Source organism: Canis aureus, chromosome 36, assembly GCF_053574225.1.
Source record: "Canis aureus isolate CA01 chromosome 36, VMU_Caureus_v.1.0, whole genome shotgun sequence".
Classification (NCBI taxonomy): domain Eukaryota; kingdom Metazoa; phylum Chordata; class Mammalia; order Carnivora; family Canidae; genus Canis; species Canis aureus.
Window position 1 is genome coordinate 14,237,993 of NC_135646.1, and position 15,566 is coordinate 14,253,558.

The 15,566-nt window shown below is 36.9% G+C and overlaps 1 protein-coding gene across 3 annotated transcripts in view; it reads right to left on the reverse strand.

The window, feature by feature from the left end:
• Window positions 1–15,566, reverse strand: part of PTH2R (parathyroid hormone 2 receptor) — a 145,798-nt gene that overhangs the window by 79,481 nt on the left and 50,751 nt on the right. For all 3 annotated transcript variants that reach the window (XM_077884854.1, XM_077884853.1, XM_077884852.1), the window contains exons 8-10: window positions 11,820–11,880; window positions 8,748–8,814; window positions 833–927 (exon numbers count right to left, since the gene is read on the reverse strand). In XM_077884854.1, the coding sequence (XP_077740980.1) occupies window positions 833–927; window positions 8,748–8,814; window positions 11,820–11,880 (223 nt within the window). The remainder of the gene's footprint in view (window positions 1–832; window positions 928–8,747; window positions 8,815–11,819; window positions 11,881–15,566) is intronic.

Consider the following 15,566-nt stretch of genomic DNA (forward strand, 5'->3'; position numbering starts at 1 on the left):
ATAGAGGCTGCTATTATTCAGAACTCCTAAACTGATCATTGGGAAAAAGGTGTATACCCTCAAGATAGTTTGATGATGATCATAAACACTCAATTTGCCCTTTCCTTCTTGAAAGACGGAATAATCTTAAAAATTTACATTTGGTACGGGCCAGTATGATGGACAGATTGGAAACAACACAGCAAATCTACTTTCTTGGTATTTTCAGTTTTGACATATTATTTTAAGAACACAGGTAAAATTGTCTGCCAAGATCATCCACAAGAGACTTTCCGGGAAGTCACATAGTTTATGGGAAAATCCCAATCTGCTAAGAACAGATTTAAAAAAAAAATATATATATATATATATATACTTGGGATCCCTGGGTGGCGCGGCGGTTTAGCGCCTGCCTTTGGCCCAGGGCGCGATCCTGGAGACCTGGGATCGAATCCCACGTCGGGCTCCCAGTGCATGGAGTCTGCTTCTCCCTCTGCCTATGTCTCTGCCTCTCTTTCTCTCTGTGTGTGACTATCATAAATAAATAAATAAATAATTTAAAAAAATAAAATAAAATAAATATACTTAATACTTAAAATTTAAGCACATTAAGAAGGTTTTGGATTACTTAGATTTTCATAAAATACATACACTTTTCAGATAAATTGCACAATTAAACCAAATGAAAATTCATATTAATTTTTAAAATTCAATTAAATTCAATTAAACCAAACAAAAATTTCAGATCGATCAATATCTATTCTTTATTTTTTTTTTATTTTTTTAATATCTATTCTTTAAATAGTAACCCAGATATTTCCTTTGGTGGGTGCCTGTCCTGCAGTTACATTACCTGTATTGCTTTCTTGTGTCATGCCCAACTGCATTGGTCTCCCAGATTTTGGTAGCCAGAACTCTAACCGTATTCAGAAACAGAATAAAATTGAGCTGAAAGAGAAGGTAATATTACAAAGAATTATTAAGTCAGCCTTCAAGATGTTTATAAAAATTTATACAAATTGAACTTCTTCGTATTCAAAAGCAGAAAGTTACCTATTCCATAAATGTGAATGAGGGACTCTGAGATAAGATATTGGACAATTAGTGATTCTTGAATTGCCCTCATGAAAACACAGAGATAAAAAGTATCAACAGCCCTGGAAACTAGAATACCAGAGGATGATCTGTAAGAATCCATGGGGAATTTCCAAACCAAAGTTTAGATAAAGTCCTGTGGCAGGCTAGCAGGAGAAAGGATAATAGTTATTATATAAATATAGCCAACTGCCCTTTTTGAAATGAATTCCCAGCTTCTGTATCTATTTTAGGGAGGGGAATAATAGAATTGTTTGGGGGATACTATCCCTCTTATGACATATGAAAAGTATTGAATGAAGTATAAGGTTTTTTTTTTTTTAAAAAAATGGTGGGAAGATGGATGAAATAGATAAAGGGGATTAAGAACACATTTATCTTGATGAGAACTGAGTAATGTATAGAATTGTTAAGCCCTTATGCTGTACACCTGAAACTAATATAACACTATGTTAACTATACTTCAATTTAAAAAAAAAATTCTTTAAACCCACTTCTCAGATACACACACAAACTAGATGCTAGATGAGAAAAGGCCCCCAGTGTAGGCAATTAGATTGAATTTGAAATATTACAGGTGTGAGCACCCCAGTGACAATCAAGTTCTGGTTTTAAAAATGGAGGGAAAGTTTGGGTAGGATAACTTGTGGAGGCTTGAAGGCTTCAAGGGGAGTGAAGAGTGAATAAAAAGAAAAGATCTCCAGATCTAGGGTCATAAGGAAGTGGAAGCCTGAACTCTTGGAGTCCCTATATTCAGGGAGATGTCTGCAGTCCAGAAAGTGCAGGAAGAGAGCAGGAAGAGAGGAATCATCAAGTTTTTCATTCTTGGAAATAAGATGTCTTGCAGAGTTTTCAACCATTTCTGGAATTTGGAGAATTTGAGTTGTTGGGTAATTCATGTGCCCCACTTGATACAGATGATCAACTGAATCAGCCCCTCCTTAACCCCCTGCCACCTTCTTTGCCATCCTACTACTGACTACACTATTGGAACCTCTCACCTCTCACTAATTTTGCAGCTTTCTATAATAACTAGGGGCAGAGTCTTGAGTCTCATACTCTGGAGGAAGGACAGAGGTGTGCTGTGAACTGATGGAAGGATTCTTCAGGCTAGTAAGAGTTGCCATTTATGGAGCCCTCGAGTTTAGCACACACGGTTATGGGACAAGCATTTTTTATGTCCCTTTATTATGGATAAAAAAAACACCAGCTCAAAGAGATCAAGTGACTTGACCTAAGGTACCCAGCTATTGGAGGACTCTGAACCATGACTATGTGAGTCTGTAATGTGAATTCTTAACCACCATCTTATACCTTCTCTTCAGGATGATAAAAAGATGCAAAACATGAGAGCTGAGAATCTCCATTCATCCTCACCCATTCCAACATCTGGCTTAAGACGGAATATTTTTCAATAAGAGGATGAGAGCTGCTCATGGATATCACATCAATGCTTCCTTTTTGAATGGCCAATTATGTCATGCCCCATCTATTTCACTCCCTACAACCACAGCCCCTGGCAATATGATGCAGCTGGGCGTGAAAATGGTGGGAAGCAATGCTGTATAATTACTATGCAAAGGACAAAGGGGTAGGAGCTGAAGCTGACAGTGCTATGGAAGCAGTGCCAGCTGGAGAGTGTCACTGGTCAGTTCCTATCCCTGGAAAAGGAAGAATTATAGATGGCTTCAGATGGGCCAACCCTAAACACCATTCCTATTAAAAAAAAAAAAGCCCATGACCAGGAACTCTGTTCTCAGGCCAGTAAACCACACTAAATAAATACTGAAAACTGGCAGAAATTTGACTAAAGAAGATACACACATCCAATACATAAGTTTAAATAGCTAAGAAGATGCATTTAAGGACAATGAAGTGGATTATGGAAAGAATTAAGAAAAATGTAAGATTCAGTAAACTATGATGCTTTAAAAGATCAGTCAACAAAATATACCATGCACACACATGCTCTTTTTTTAAGGTTTTATTTATTTGAGATAGCGAGAGAATGAGTGTATGAGCAGGGCAGGCGGGCGGGGCTGCAGAGGGAGAGGGAGAAACAGGCTCTCTGCTGAGCAGGAAGCCCAATTCAGGGCTTGATCCCAGGAACCTGGGATCACAATCTGAGCCAAAGGCAGGTGCTTAACCGAATGAGCCACCCAAGTGCCCCAGAAACAGAAATTTATTAAAGAACAGGATGGATTAAGAACAGATTGTAAAGAATCTAAAATATCATCAAGTTTTAAAATCAACATTAGAAACAGCAAACAAAAGATTTAACAAAGCAAGAGAACACATTCAGCAATGTAGAAAACCACTGAAGACTCTCCCCAAATGGGGAGATAAAGAACAAAGACCCGTATGATGAAGAGAGACATGCCTTCATGGGTAACATGGAATTGAGAGTCATCGTGCAGATTTATTTCTCTCTCTGTAGAAAAGATTATGATAAATTGAACAGATCAATAAAAATGTTAAAGGAAAATCCCTGTACTAAAGGAAGATCTGAGCCTGTTAAATAATATTATACATTGGGCAAGTGGAACAAAAAAGAACAAAACCAGGTGGAAACTTCTGGTGAGATTTTAAATTTTGCTTTAAAAGATGTAGAAATAATTCTAAAAGAAAACTATTTAGAGAGTCATGGTATCTCTCATGTGAACTCCTTGTAAAATTTTGCTTAACGTTAGTCTCTTTCAGGCAAAGTACAGATAAAACAAATAAAAAACCGAGAAGGTGAATAAAATGACCACTTCTCAAGCATTAAAACCAGTCACACAGAGAATAAATTTTACGCAAATATGGTTTTTAAATAATGCAAATATAAACATTAGATTCTTTCTCAATTAAAAATTTAAAGATGTATTCAAAATGAACCACAGATGAATTGAAACAACTCAAAATTTCAGACTTGAAACCTATGGCCCCTTGGGCTAGCTCTGATACTTTGTTCCTAGAGTCCTCTTTGCCTGGATCATTCTCCTACTCCCTTCCTTCTCAGGTTAGCTCATTCCCAGGTTTCATGCTGAATGTCAGCTTTTCTCAGAAGCTCTTCCAGCTCCACCCAGCACTTGTCATGTTTCAGTTTTTGCCTCACCCACTCTGCTTAAACTTCAGGGTTGGTGTCTGTCTCCAAACCATATCCGGCCGTTACCTCACACAGCACCCACAATGTTCTTGGTGTTTAATCAAGATTTGTTAAATGAGTAAATGAATAATTGATTGAATGAGAGATGCCCTCTCTAAACCCTCTAGAAGAATTTTTAAAAATTATCCTCAAATCAACATTAAGTGTTGCAAGGTGAATAACAAATCGTTATATTTGCAGATACTTATTTTCAGAACAAAAATTAATGTTTTCTAATGACTCTATTCTCTTAAGCATAGTTTTAACACATAGGAACAAAACACAGACAACAACAGTGCAATAACTTTACATTTCATGATTTCAAAGTGGTTCCTCTTAAGTTTATACTGAATTCTATGATTATATCTAAAATTCAATTTTCTTGATAGGACTTCTTCAAATTAGAACCTATAAATGCTTATCCTTTACAAACTCCTTCCTATATTGCTTAGAAATTCTAATCACATTTTATCAGATTTTACTCCCAGATACACAAAATTCCAATTAATAGGATTTCTGCTATCTAATATCCAAAGCCAGAAATAAGTGAGGGATCTAAACTTATACTTAAAATTTTTGGTGAGGCGCCTGGGCGGCTCAGTTAGGTAAGCATCCAACTCCTGATTTCAGCTTGGATCATGATATTAGGATCAGGAGATGGAGCCCTGTATCGGGCTCCTTTCTCAGCAGGGCATCTGCTTGAGATTCTCCCTCTGCCTCTCCCCTCCATCCTCTCACTCGCTCTTGCTCGCTCTCTCATACTTTCTCTTGCTGTCTCTCTATAGTATTTAAGATCTTTTTAAAAAAATTTAAATAAATAAAATTATTGATAAATAATTTTTGATAGCATATATGGAGCATATCTATTTATATAAAACCATACTACATAAAAGTTTGAAAAACAAATATTTTATCCAGAGTTAATATATAAAAAAAAACTATAAATATTGCCTTAAAAATGGAAAGATCTTTTTTCCCATAAATTCAAACAATCTTGACATGTTTTGGAGTGCAAATGAAAAGAACATGGCCAAAAAAATGTGGTTGTAGTCTTATTTTGTCACACTAGCTGTGTGACCTTTATGTGTGGGCTTTAGCTTCTATCTCTAGAAATGAAAAGGTTGCATGGAATGGACTCAGGGGTTCTGTAATCATACAGAACTTTGCTTTGTGCTCTAATTTCACCTCTTCCCTCTTACCAGTTCCCCAAGGCATTTACTTTGTATACTGGTTTTATTTTTTCAACAAGTATTTATGAGTGGCCACTATGTGCCAGAAAGCTTGCTACGCACTAGAAATCTAGAAGGTTAGGGAAAATATGGCTGTAGTTCACATAAACCTTATAGCTTAGTGTAGTTCACATAAATCTTATAGCAAGATGGACATTCAACAATAATTTTTTTACATTGTGATGATCTTGAGAAGGAAAAACTTCACCTTGCTCTGTGGGTTATAATAGGTGAGCTAATTTAGACTGGACGCATCAAGGAGACCACAATGAAGAAGTGGCATTTAAAGTGAGGAACAGGAATCTAAAAAAAGGAAGGGGTGGCCCCTAGGTGGCTCAGTGAGTTGAGCATCCACCTTTGGCTCAGGTCATGATACAGGAGTCCTGGGATCAAGCCCCACATCGGGCTCCTTGCTCAGCTGGAAGTCTGTATCTCCCTCTCCCTCTGTCCTTCCCCCCTGCTCCTTCTCTCTTTCTCTCCCTCTCTCAAGTAAATAAAATCTAAAAAATAATGTAATTTAAAAATACAGCAAGGAATAGAAGGAAACACATCCCAAGCTTCCAGGGCTACAGCACCAAATAGGGAATAGCCCTGAGGAGGCAGCGGTGGACAGATTCAAGGAACTGAAAGGAAAACAACGTGGCTGAGGTATTGCAAGTAAAGGGTGCAGGCACGAGTGACAGGGTCTTCTCTAGACTATTTTGGGACACTGGATTTTACTGTAAGTGCAGGAAGCTCACTGGGTAGGGATACCGAACCTGAAGTTAGAATCCCACTCCACCTCTCACTAGCTGTGTGACCTTGGGCAGTTTCCTCATTTAGAAGATTAGATAAATCTGTGTAAATAAAGTACCCAGAACAGTACCCATACAATGCAGCGTCCTTTGTTATTATTTGCATCGTCCTTCCTGGCTTCAGGACACTGAACAGCTAGCTGAGAGGAAGGAGCACCTCATTCAAAACAGTAGGATGGAGTTCGGGCAATCTCTTCCCTTACAGACTGATTCTACAGTAAAATGAGGGGATTTTAAACAAAACTGTAATAACTGAATTGCAATACTAAAACGGTAACTCAATGAACAAAAAGGTGCTCTTGAATCTTCTCTGAATGTTTTTAAGGATTTTATTTACTTATTTATTTGACAGAGAGAGAGAGAGAAAGAGGCACATGGGTGGAGGAGGAGAGGAAGAGAGAGAGAATCTCAAGCATACTCCCTGCAGGGCTCGATCTCACGACCTTGAGATCATGACTAGGATATTTTTAGATTAAATGGATGCTGTGATTTTGGAAAAACATTTAAGAATTCTTGCTTTGGAGCTGTCATCATTTAGTTCAGGAAGACGAAAATGGCTTCCATCTAAGTTTTCTTCAAAATGCTTATGCGCTGAGTATACCATCATTTCTAGCTCTATTTCTCCAACAGGGAATCTTCTAGAACCTCTATAACCACCTAACTTTACTGCTGTTCTTTGCAATTTAGAAACCTCAGCATATAGACTTCTCATCCATGTTGACAATGTGAATAGGATCTGCAAACAAAAAAACGAAGCTTTGGATAAAAAATCAACTGTTTCAATGGAAGACATCCTAGAATTTACTTTTGTCTCCTGTCCTTTGCTTCAATTCTTAATTTTTAAAAGGATCTCTTGGAGTTTTAACACATATTTTCTTTTCATCAAATGAAAACTCAATGTTCTTAAATTTGCCTATATTTTCATATAATATTTAATTATCTCTTATTTCACAATTTCAGTACAATGTACCCAGGCACACAAAAAAAGTAGTAAAACCTGAGTCATCCCCTTAAAAAGAGGATAGTAAGTGATGGACAAGCAAACATAGTGGAGGATGAACAAGGAGGAAAGAAACTGAAAGGCTGGGCAACACAGATGATGATACAGTATCAGTGGATAAAAGGGAAATCAGGGTAGTAAACACCAGATGCTACTTTATAAAATTAATTTCTGTCTTTTTAGTTCACTGATGTTCCCCAGGGATATAGTTTATCACCTGATGGTTTGATGGGGTGGTTTATCACTAGACTAAGATAGCAGCACTTCATTAAAATTAAAACGCTAAGAGTTCACAAATTTAAGTTATTCATTCATTTATCCACAGTACATTTCCAGCTTCTCATAGGACATAAAAATGAGGTCTAATTTGCTAACAGGCTGTTTTAGCAAGGATACAAACTAGCCTCTCTGGAAGTGTTCCATATTTTATTTCCGCCTATAAACATTTATGCAATGGGCTTCTGAAATGAAGAATCCCTTTCATGCTTCTCTATTTCTCTTTCCGCATTTTTCCTATGAGATAAATAAGCTTTTCTCCGATTCTGGATTGATCTTACAAAATCTCAGTCCCATTAATATAGCCGTCCCTCTGTACCCAGCATGGCAACATAATGACAAACCTGGGGATGCATTAGGAGACAGAAAACAAACTGAGGAAAGCAAGAAACTGGAGAACAAAGACAAAGTTAAAAATTAGGCTGCCACATTACTTTCAAGTGATTTAACAGTTAATATGGGAACATAAGTCCTCTTTTTAAGATGTTTATAATCTTGAATTATTACAAGTATAATTTCTTCATCAAACCATGGAGAAGCTAATGAGATAAAATCTTCAAGGGAAGTCAAGAGTAAACATTTTAAAGAGTTGTGTTAGACACAAAGAAGCATAACTTTGTTTTCTTTCACAACACAGATGTTATATGCAGGTGAAATACTACAGGCAGAAAAGATCCACACAATATGCACTGCTTACTTCAGTCTTTTTCCTGTGACCTATTAGACAGGATTCTGTGGGATATGTCTCCATATGGCATTAACTTAACTCCTCAGGGACGTTTGCCAAGTAAGAGCTTTTGTCAATCCTTTATAATGAATCATACTATCATTTTTCTCTTTCTCAGTAATTCCTCTGTTCTCTGGCTATTTGTCTTCTCCTCCTGACCTGCTACCAAGTAATCAGAAAGTTAAAGTGGAGCTCTAACATAATGGACGTAAAGGGGGAAAGGTTTTAAAGACCTTCCAATTACCTGAACATGTAAATGTTCACAGATATTTTGAAGACCTGAATTGAACCCATGTGCTTGCTAATTAAAGGGAAGGATGTCCTTTCTGCATGGATCTCAGTGCCAGCCACAAAAATGGATATGATCCCCAGCCCAGACTCTCCCAACAGCTATTGCTGTAATGTGAGTCTCCTAAACCTTTGCAGAACAAAGTGAGAGACACACTGTCTCTCCATTTTAGCAGCAGTTTAATATGCATCCTCTTTCTTTCTTTCCATGACACAGGATTTTAACACTTACCCCGATAGCTGCTAAGATTGGGGCTTGGTAAATCCACTTGATGTTTCCAGCACTAAGTTCCCAGCATCTGAGACATGATAAAGAACTTTCATGAATAAATTGGCAAAGCAAATAGGCAGTGAGAATTAAGTAGCATTTTAAGTTTTACTGAACATTCCAGTCCCAAGCTTTTTATTAAAAATAAGTATACAGGGATCCCTGGGTGGCGCAGTGGTTTAGCGCCTGCCTTTGGCCCACGGTGCGATCCTGGAGACCTGGGATCGAATCCCACGTCGGGCTCCCTGCATGGAGCCTGCTTCTCCCTCTGCCTGTGTCTCTGCCTCTCTCTCTCTCTCTCTCTGTGTGTGTGTGTGAGTGTGTGACTATCATAAATAAATAAAATTTAAAAAAAGACTTATTAAAAAATAAGTCTTAAAAATAAAAATAAAAATAAAAATAAAAATAAGTAGACAAAAAGAAATCTCAGAAAACGCCCAAACCAGTTTAAAAAAAAATGTGTAATGGGTCCTAGTTTCCATACTATTAGTGGTAGAGAAATATAAATATTGTTTATTTTTTATAGCAACAAGATTCAAAACCACATTTCCAGAACCACAAAAAAAAAAAATGTTACCTTTTAAATGTGGTGTACCTGGGGGCACTTGAGTGGCTCAGTCATTTGAGCATCCGACTCTGACTCTTGTTTTGGCTCAGGTCATGATCTTAGGGCTACGGATAGATCCCTATGACAGGCTCCATGCTCAATGTGGGGTGCCTGCTTCTCTACTCCCTCCTCCTTTGCCCTCCCCTCCTTACTCATTCTCTTTCTCTCTGAAATAATCATAAATAAATAAACAAATAAATGTGGTGCACCTGATACTTCATTTTTCTTATCACTGGAATGATAAAGTTCTCTCACTTTCAGAAGTTCTAGTAATTCTGTGTTATTACACATTGTAGAATACTGACAATAATGCATAATTCAAAATGAATGGGTCAAAATTGCTACAGGATTTGAAGATGCAACCTGATGTCTCTGGGGCTCATTTTATTCATCTTTCAAATCAGCGGATTGAACCAAAAAAATGCCTTAGGATTTATTTTCTCTAAAATTCCAAATCTGTTACACGGTTCTACATCTCATGGTAAAATTATTTAGCATTATCTAGTACCTCTTTGCTTACTCAACCCACCACTTCCAAGAAATCAATTAGCAGACATATGTTTTCTTGGACATTTCCAGTATCATTGTATATACACAGCAATGATGATAATGTTGATAACATTAACCCTCAACTGTTAACGTAACATTTGTATAGAAGTTGGAGTTTACAAAGCCGTTTCATAAATGGGATTTAATCGATTTTCAAATCTACCCCCTGTAAACTCAATCTTACTCGTAGCCAGGAATACTCTCATTTTACAAATGGGAAGGCTGAGACACCAAAACTGCCAATTAACGAATGGATGAGAATATACATTTCCTAGTAACTCACAACTTGCATGGAGTCAAACATTCTCTTTGCTAAACAGACACTCAACAAATGGAGGAAAGTGGCTAAATAGATCCCTAAGAACTGATCCGCAAGCATTGGAGAGTTCTCTATTATAAAACAGAGAATTTCACTCCTGCCCATTTGTAATTCAATTGGTTTTTTTAATCTGACAGTTACACATGCACATCAAGAGAAATAAGATAGTATATAAGAAAGGGATAATTATAGAATCTACATACAAAATGCAGTAATTTGAGAGAGATTTTACATGCGGGAGTGGCGCATCTGAAACATCCTGAAATGGTAGAGTACTTGTAGTTATAGTTTCCCTTTCTGAACACCACGAAATGCAGATATAATTTTATCATGTGAATGAGAAACACATGTGCTAGTAACGTTGTACACTTCCATGCAGTACAAATGCACGAGCTTGAACTCGTATCTCAGCAAAAAAAATATGAACTATTGAAAAGTCCATGATAGGCAATGGACTATTTCTGATTAAGGGAATAGGAAGCACTACAACAGGTAGAAGGACAAAGGGTAGATATAATGAAAATTGTCCTGTGTACAACGGGCATTGCCCATGGTGCACTCCTCATTATCAGGGGTATCTAAACAACTGAAGAGTGAGCAGCTGTCGGGGTATCGTAAAAGAATCCCTCTACAACATTCCTCCTCCACAGAAAACAAATACTACTGATCTTCATAGAAACCTCTAGTCTGCTCATAGTATTTATTGAGTGACTCTGGAGCCCCATCATCTAGACAAATTCCTTCTCTACCACTCATGGCTACACAATGCCAGGTACAACTTTTCTGGCCTCAGTCTCATAGGGCTGAAATGAAGTCCAATTAAATTACTATTTGCAGAACCCTTAGAAAGTGCCTGGAATGTATCATTCAAAATTGCTGGCTTCATCTTTATTATTATTTTTCTCCAATCTTTCCCCCACGTACTGGAAATGATCTTTACAAAATGCAAATTTATTGTCATTATCACTGAAAAAAAAAACCAACTATCCTAGTATGATCTATAAAGGTCTGGAAGATTCTGGCCCCCATTTCTTCTCCAGCCTCATTTTTAAGGTCTAACTTTAGCAGAATCAAGGCTCCACCAACTTGAGAGGATAAATATCATTAGCTAGGATTAATGAAAGGATAAATCTTGCTTTCTAATGGAATAACAATAAATAAAAACATTATTTTTGATCAGACATTATGTGGGAAAGGCTGATGTGGCTCCAACGGAGAGAAGAGATCTGAATATTGCCCATCCCAGGACTCAGGTGGTGTGGCCCTTCCACATGCTGGCATCATTCCTGTGTATTAACTTACCCATCTCTTTCCCCTTGCTTCTCACAATACATTTAAAATGATATTATAAAGTAAAGAGGTCCAGCTTCCTGATCAGGTCCATGAGTCTTTCTGTCCTCTGAGATGTATCAAAGGCTACAATCACATCAAGGTAATTTCCTACATGACATCCCTAAAGGGACATGTGATCAATAATAGCAGCAAGTGTAAATTCCAGGCAGGAAGACTGAGTCTTGAGAAAATCTGTGGCTCTCTCTTTACTTCTCCTTTTTTCACTCACCTTGCATCAGCCAGAGTTGCTCGTGCCACAGCCCAGGCCACAACAAATACTGCTGGGAACCCTGCAATCAAAAAGGGAATCAGAGGCCATATTTAATATTAAGGGAATTTTTAATCTCATACTCAGCACACATAAGAATATACTATTAAAATTTGAAAGAGAGAAAGACATGGTAAATGTTGATATATCAACAAGAAATTCCATTTAGTCTTCATCTTGTCCACTTAAGTGAACAAGGTACCTTGCCGTCATTTGTTCCTGAAAGTCTAAAGATTGAAGGTTGGCCCAATTTTCCCTTAAGGGATATAGGATCAAGCTTTATGGGGAAGGAATAGAAGTTGTTGGGGCCAGAAGCAGGCAGTGATTGGAGCACTGGACTTTGACTCCTGCCACCCTGACAGCTACATGCTCTCAAGGAGGAGTGAAGCAACATGACAGATGTCATGAGGAGCAGCGGGGAGGCTGTTTTAAAAAATTCAAACTTAGCCATTCTAAAAGTGCAAGCCATAAAGAAGCTATACTGAGAAGTTATAAAATTGGGAAGCTTGGATCAGTTTAGCCTCTTCTTTCTTTCGGCTTCATATCGGCTCAACTTAAGCATTTGCATGCATTTAGACCATAGCAAAGGGTGGCCACTACGTGAATCTGATTATTTGAGCATGAGATATGTATCTCTCATAAGTGTTAAACACCTCATGAGCTTGCAATGTCAAATCTATTACAGTGACTTTCCACAAGTCTGAAAAGGCTGCCCATGGTAAAGGCTGACTGTCCAGTTTATGTTATAGTTAATTAGACTCTTGACATCACATACAAAAATTCACAAACCATAACTTTTATGGAACACGACAAAACAGGACCAAAGGATTTAATGGACAACTTCTTATTCTGTGGAATTTATGAAAGTGGTTTTAAAAAAGGAAAGAAGAAAGAAAAAAAAAAAAAAAAAGGAAAGAGAGAGCATAATGGAAACACTGCAGAAGTTAAGAAGCACCTATAAAGGGACAGGAAAAGTTTTAATCTAACTTAGATTATTGAACACAATATTAAACTCTTCACTTTTAAAAACACATTTGTCATTTTTCAAATACTCTTATTTTAGCAAAAAAAGTGGAAAAGAATAGGTTCAGATTAAGGAAAATGCCATTAAAAGTGAAAATAAGATGATTCACTGCAATAGAAAATGTTCTGGCCTCCTCAGTGATCACTTAATTGAATTTAGCCTCAGCCTGCCTGTGTGGCTATTTAATTTTATGATTCCACATTCAAATCTTATTTATTGTTTGTATAGAACATCTAAATTTCAAACATAATAAATAAATATGCTCAAATTCTATGTTCCAAGAAATTGGTGGTTTTTTTTTTTTTTCAAAGTAAATCTACTCAATTCTGGTTATTTCTTAGGTTCACTTCACATATTTTATCTATCTTTCTATTATCTCTATATCTCCTCACCTACTTATCCAACCATCCATCTATCCCGTAACCATTTATTAAGTGTGTGTCAAGTTTCAGAAGATAAAACAATAAAAAGATCAACAATATCCCTTTTTTTCTTAAGCATATTCTGGAAGGAGATACAAAATTAATAACATAACTTTGGTTATCAATCAGCACTATGAAGAAAAAAAACAAGAATGATGCTGTATAATGAAGTAGAGCTCCTTCTGACAGGGTGGTTCAAAAAGGCCTGATGCCTTTACTGATTTCCTGCCTTGGCTATCTTTAAAAAGCATCTGTCTTTGATCAGAATTTTCACATTTTCTCATTTCCAGGTCTTTATCTTTTGCTTCCTTTACAATCTCCTGATCAAGCAATTTCCTGAATAACGTTCTATACACATTGATCAATGGTGCTTGAGTTGGAATTCTGTTTTAGATGATAGAACAAATATCTTATATTAGACACCATGTCTTAATGAAATTACTTTTCTCGTCATCTTGGAATACTCTCGCTCACAAAACTAGCACAGACGCAACCATGGAAGAAAAAAAAATTGAAAAAAAAATTGAAAGCATTCTGGGATTGGAGGATTTTTGATCACCAAACTTAGTATCATATTATTACATAATTGAGAACACATAAATACAGGGGGAAATGTTTGAAATTTAGATGTTTATTTTAAATTTAAATGCTAATTTAAGTAAATTTAATGTAAATTTGAATGTTACTCAATATATGCATTTACCTTGAGAGCAGTTATATTCATAAAATATGAGTATAAATAAGTATCTCTGAGAGGGAGGCAGTCTCTAGCCTAAAAAGAAATAGATGTGGGTTCTTGTGTGGCTCCATTAAAATGAAGTTTTGGACTAATAGTAGTCAAAAGGTTTTCACAACTAAACCTTTTCTTCAAATAAAAACTTATGCAGCAACCAGCTGCATAAAACAGAGATGCTCTGAAGCCAAAGAGGGTTAATAGTATCTTCTCACCTTGGTCTATGTAGTTTCATCTTGTTTGGGATTTTTCAGAAGCTTCATAGAACCATACCACACCCTTACCCTCCTCCTGTGGTGCTACTGTACTATTGTAAAGTCACAGGTTGATCATAAAATGTAAAGTTGGGATGCCTGGGTGGGTCAGCGGTTAAGCATGTCTGCCTTCAACTCAGGGAGTGATCCTGGAGTTCTGGGATTGAGTTCCACATCTGGCTCCCTGCATGGAGCTGGCTCCTCCCTCTGCCCATGTCTCATGAATAAATAAATTTCTCATGAATAAATAAAAATCTTTTTTAAAATAAATAAATAAAGTGTAAAGTTAGTTCTAAAAAATAGAGACCCATCATGACATAGGATGCCTAGCTTTGCTACAGACATATAGTATCTTTCCAAACAGAAACCTTGATTCTCCTAGGAATCCATCCATGTTGACTGCTCAGAGATGTAGCTCTAGGCTATGCTTCCAGTTCCCTCACTACTCATCACAGAATGCTGGAATTCAAAACCCATCACCTATGTTTTATTCATTCTCCATATGATTTTGGCATAATTGTTCTCAACTCTCACGAGATTCTAAGCCAGTACTGAATGAGTACATCTCTCTTTCCAGAAAATTGCAAAGCCTTTGAAGTCTTCCATTGTCATAAAGAAGAGTGTCTATTCATGAAAAGTTAGAAGAGCTACCTCCTCCTGAGATGGAATTGCTACAGGAAACAAAAGAAATATTTTAAAAATATATCTAACTTATAATCCAAAAATTAGAAGAATTATTAGAAGAATAGAGTAAGGTATTGTGGGAAAAGATCAGTCTGAAACAGAAGAGCTACAATAAAAAAGAAATATGTTTACTGAATTAAATATTGCCAGTGGGCAGAAAGTGTAAAAGATTGAATTGATGGAGATAAAATGAAATCTTGAAACCAGCTGAACCCACTAAGATAAATCTACGTAATTGTTACGACTATAAATCTAAACATGACTATAATTTGTTTTCTTTAGAAGAGGTAATAATCTATATAATTTTAAATGGAGCATGGGTAGCCCGGGTGGCTCAGCGGTTTAGTGCCACCTTCACCCCAGGGCCTGATCCTGGAGACCCGGGATTGAGTCTCACGTCGGGCTCCCTGCATGGAGCCTTCTTCTCCCTCTGCCTGTGTCTATGCCTCTCTCTCTGTCTCTCATGAATAAATAAATAAAATCTTTTAAAAAAATAAAAAATAAGTGCTTAGGAGCAAAACCCCAAATTATATGTACAAAGTTTGGGGAAAATGATAAGCAGAGAGATTCAACTTTTGTATCTTTCATAAA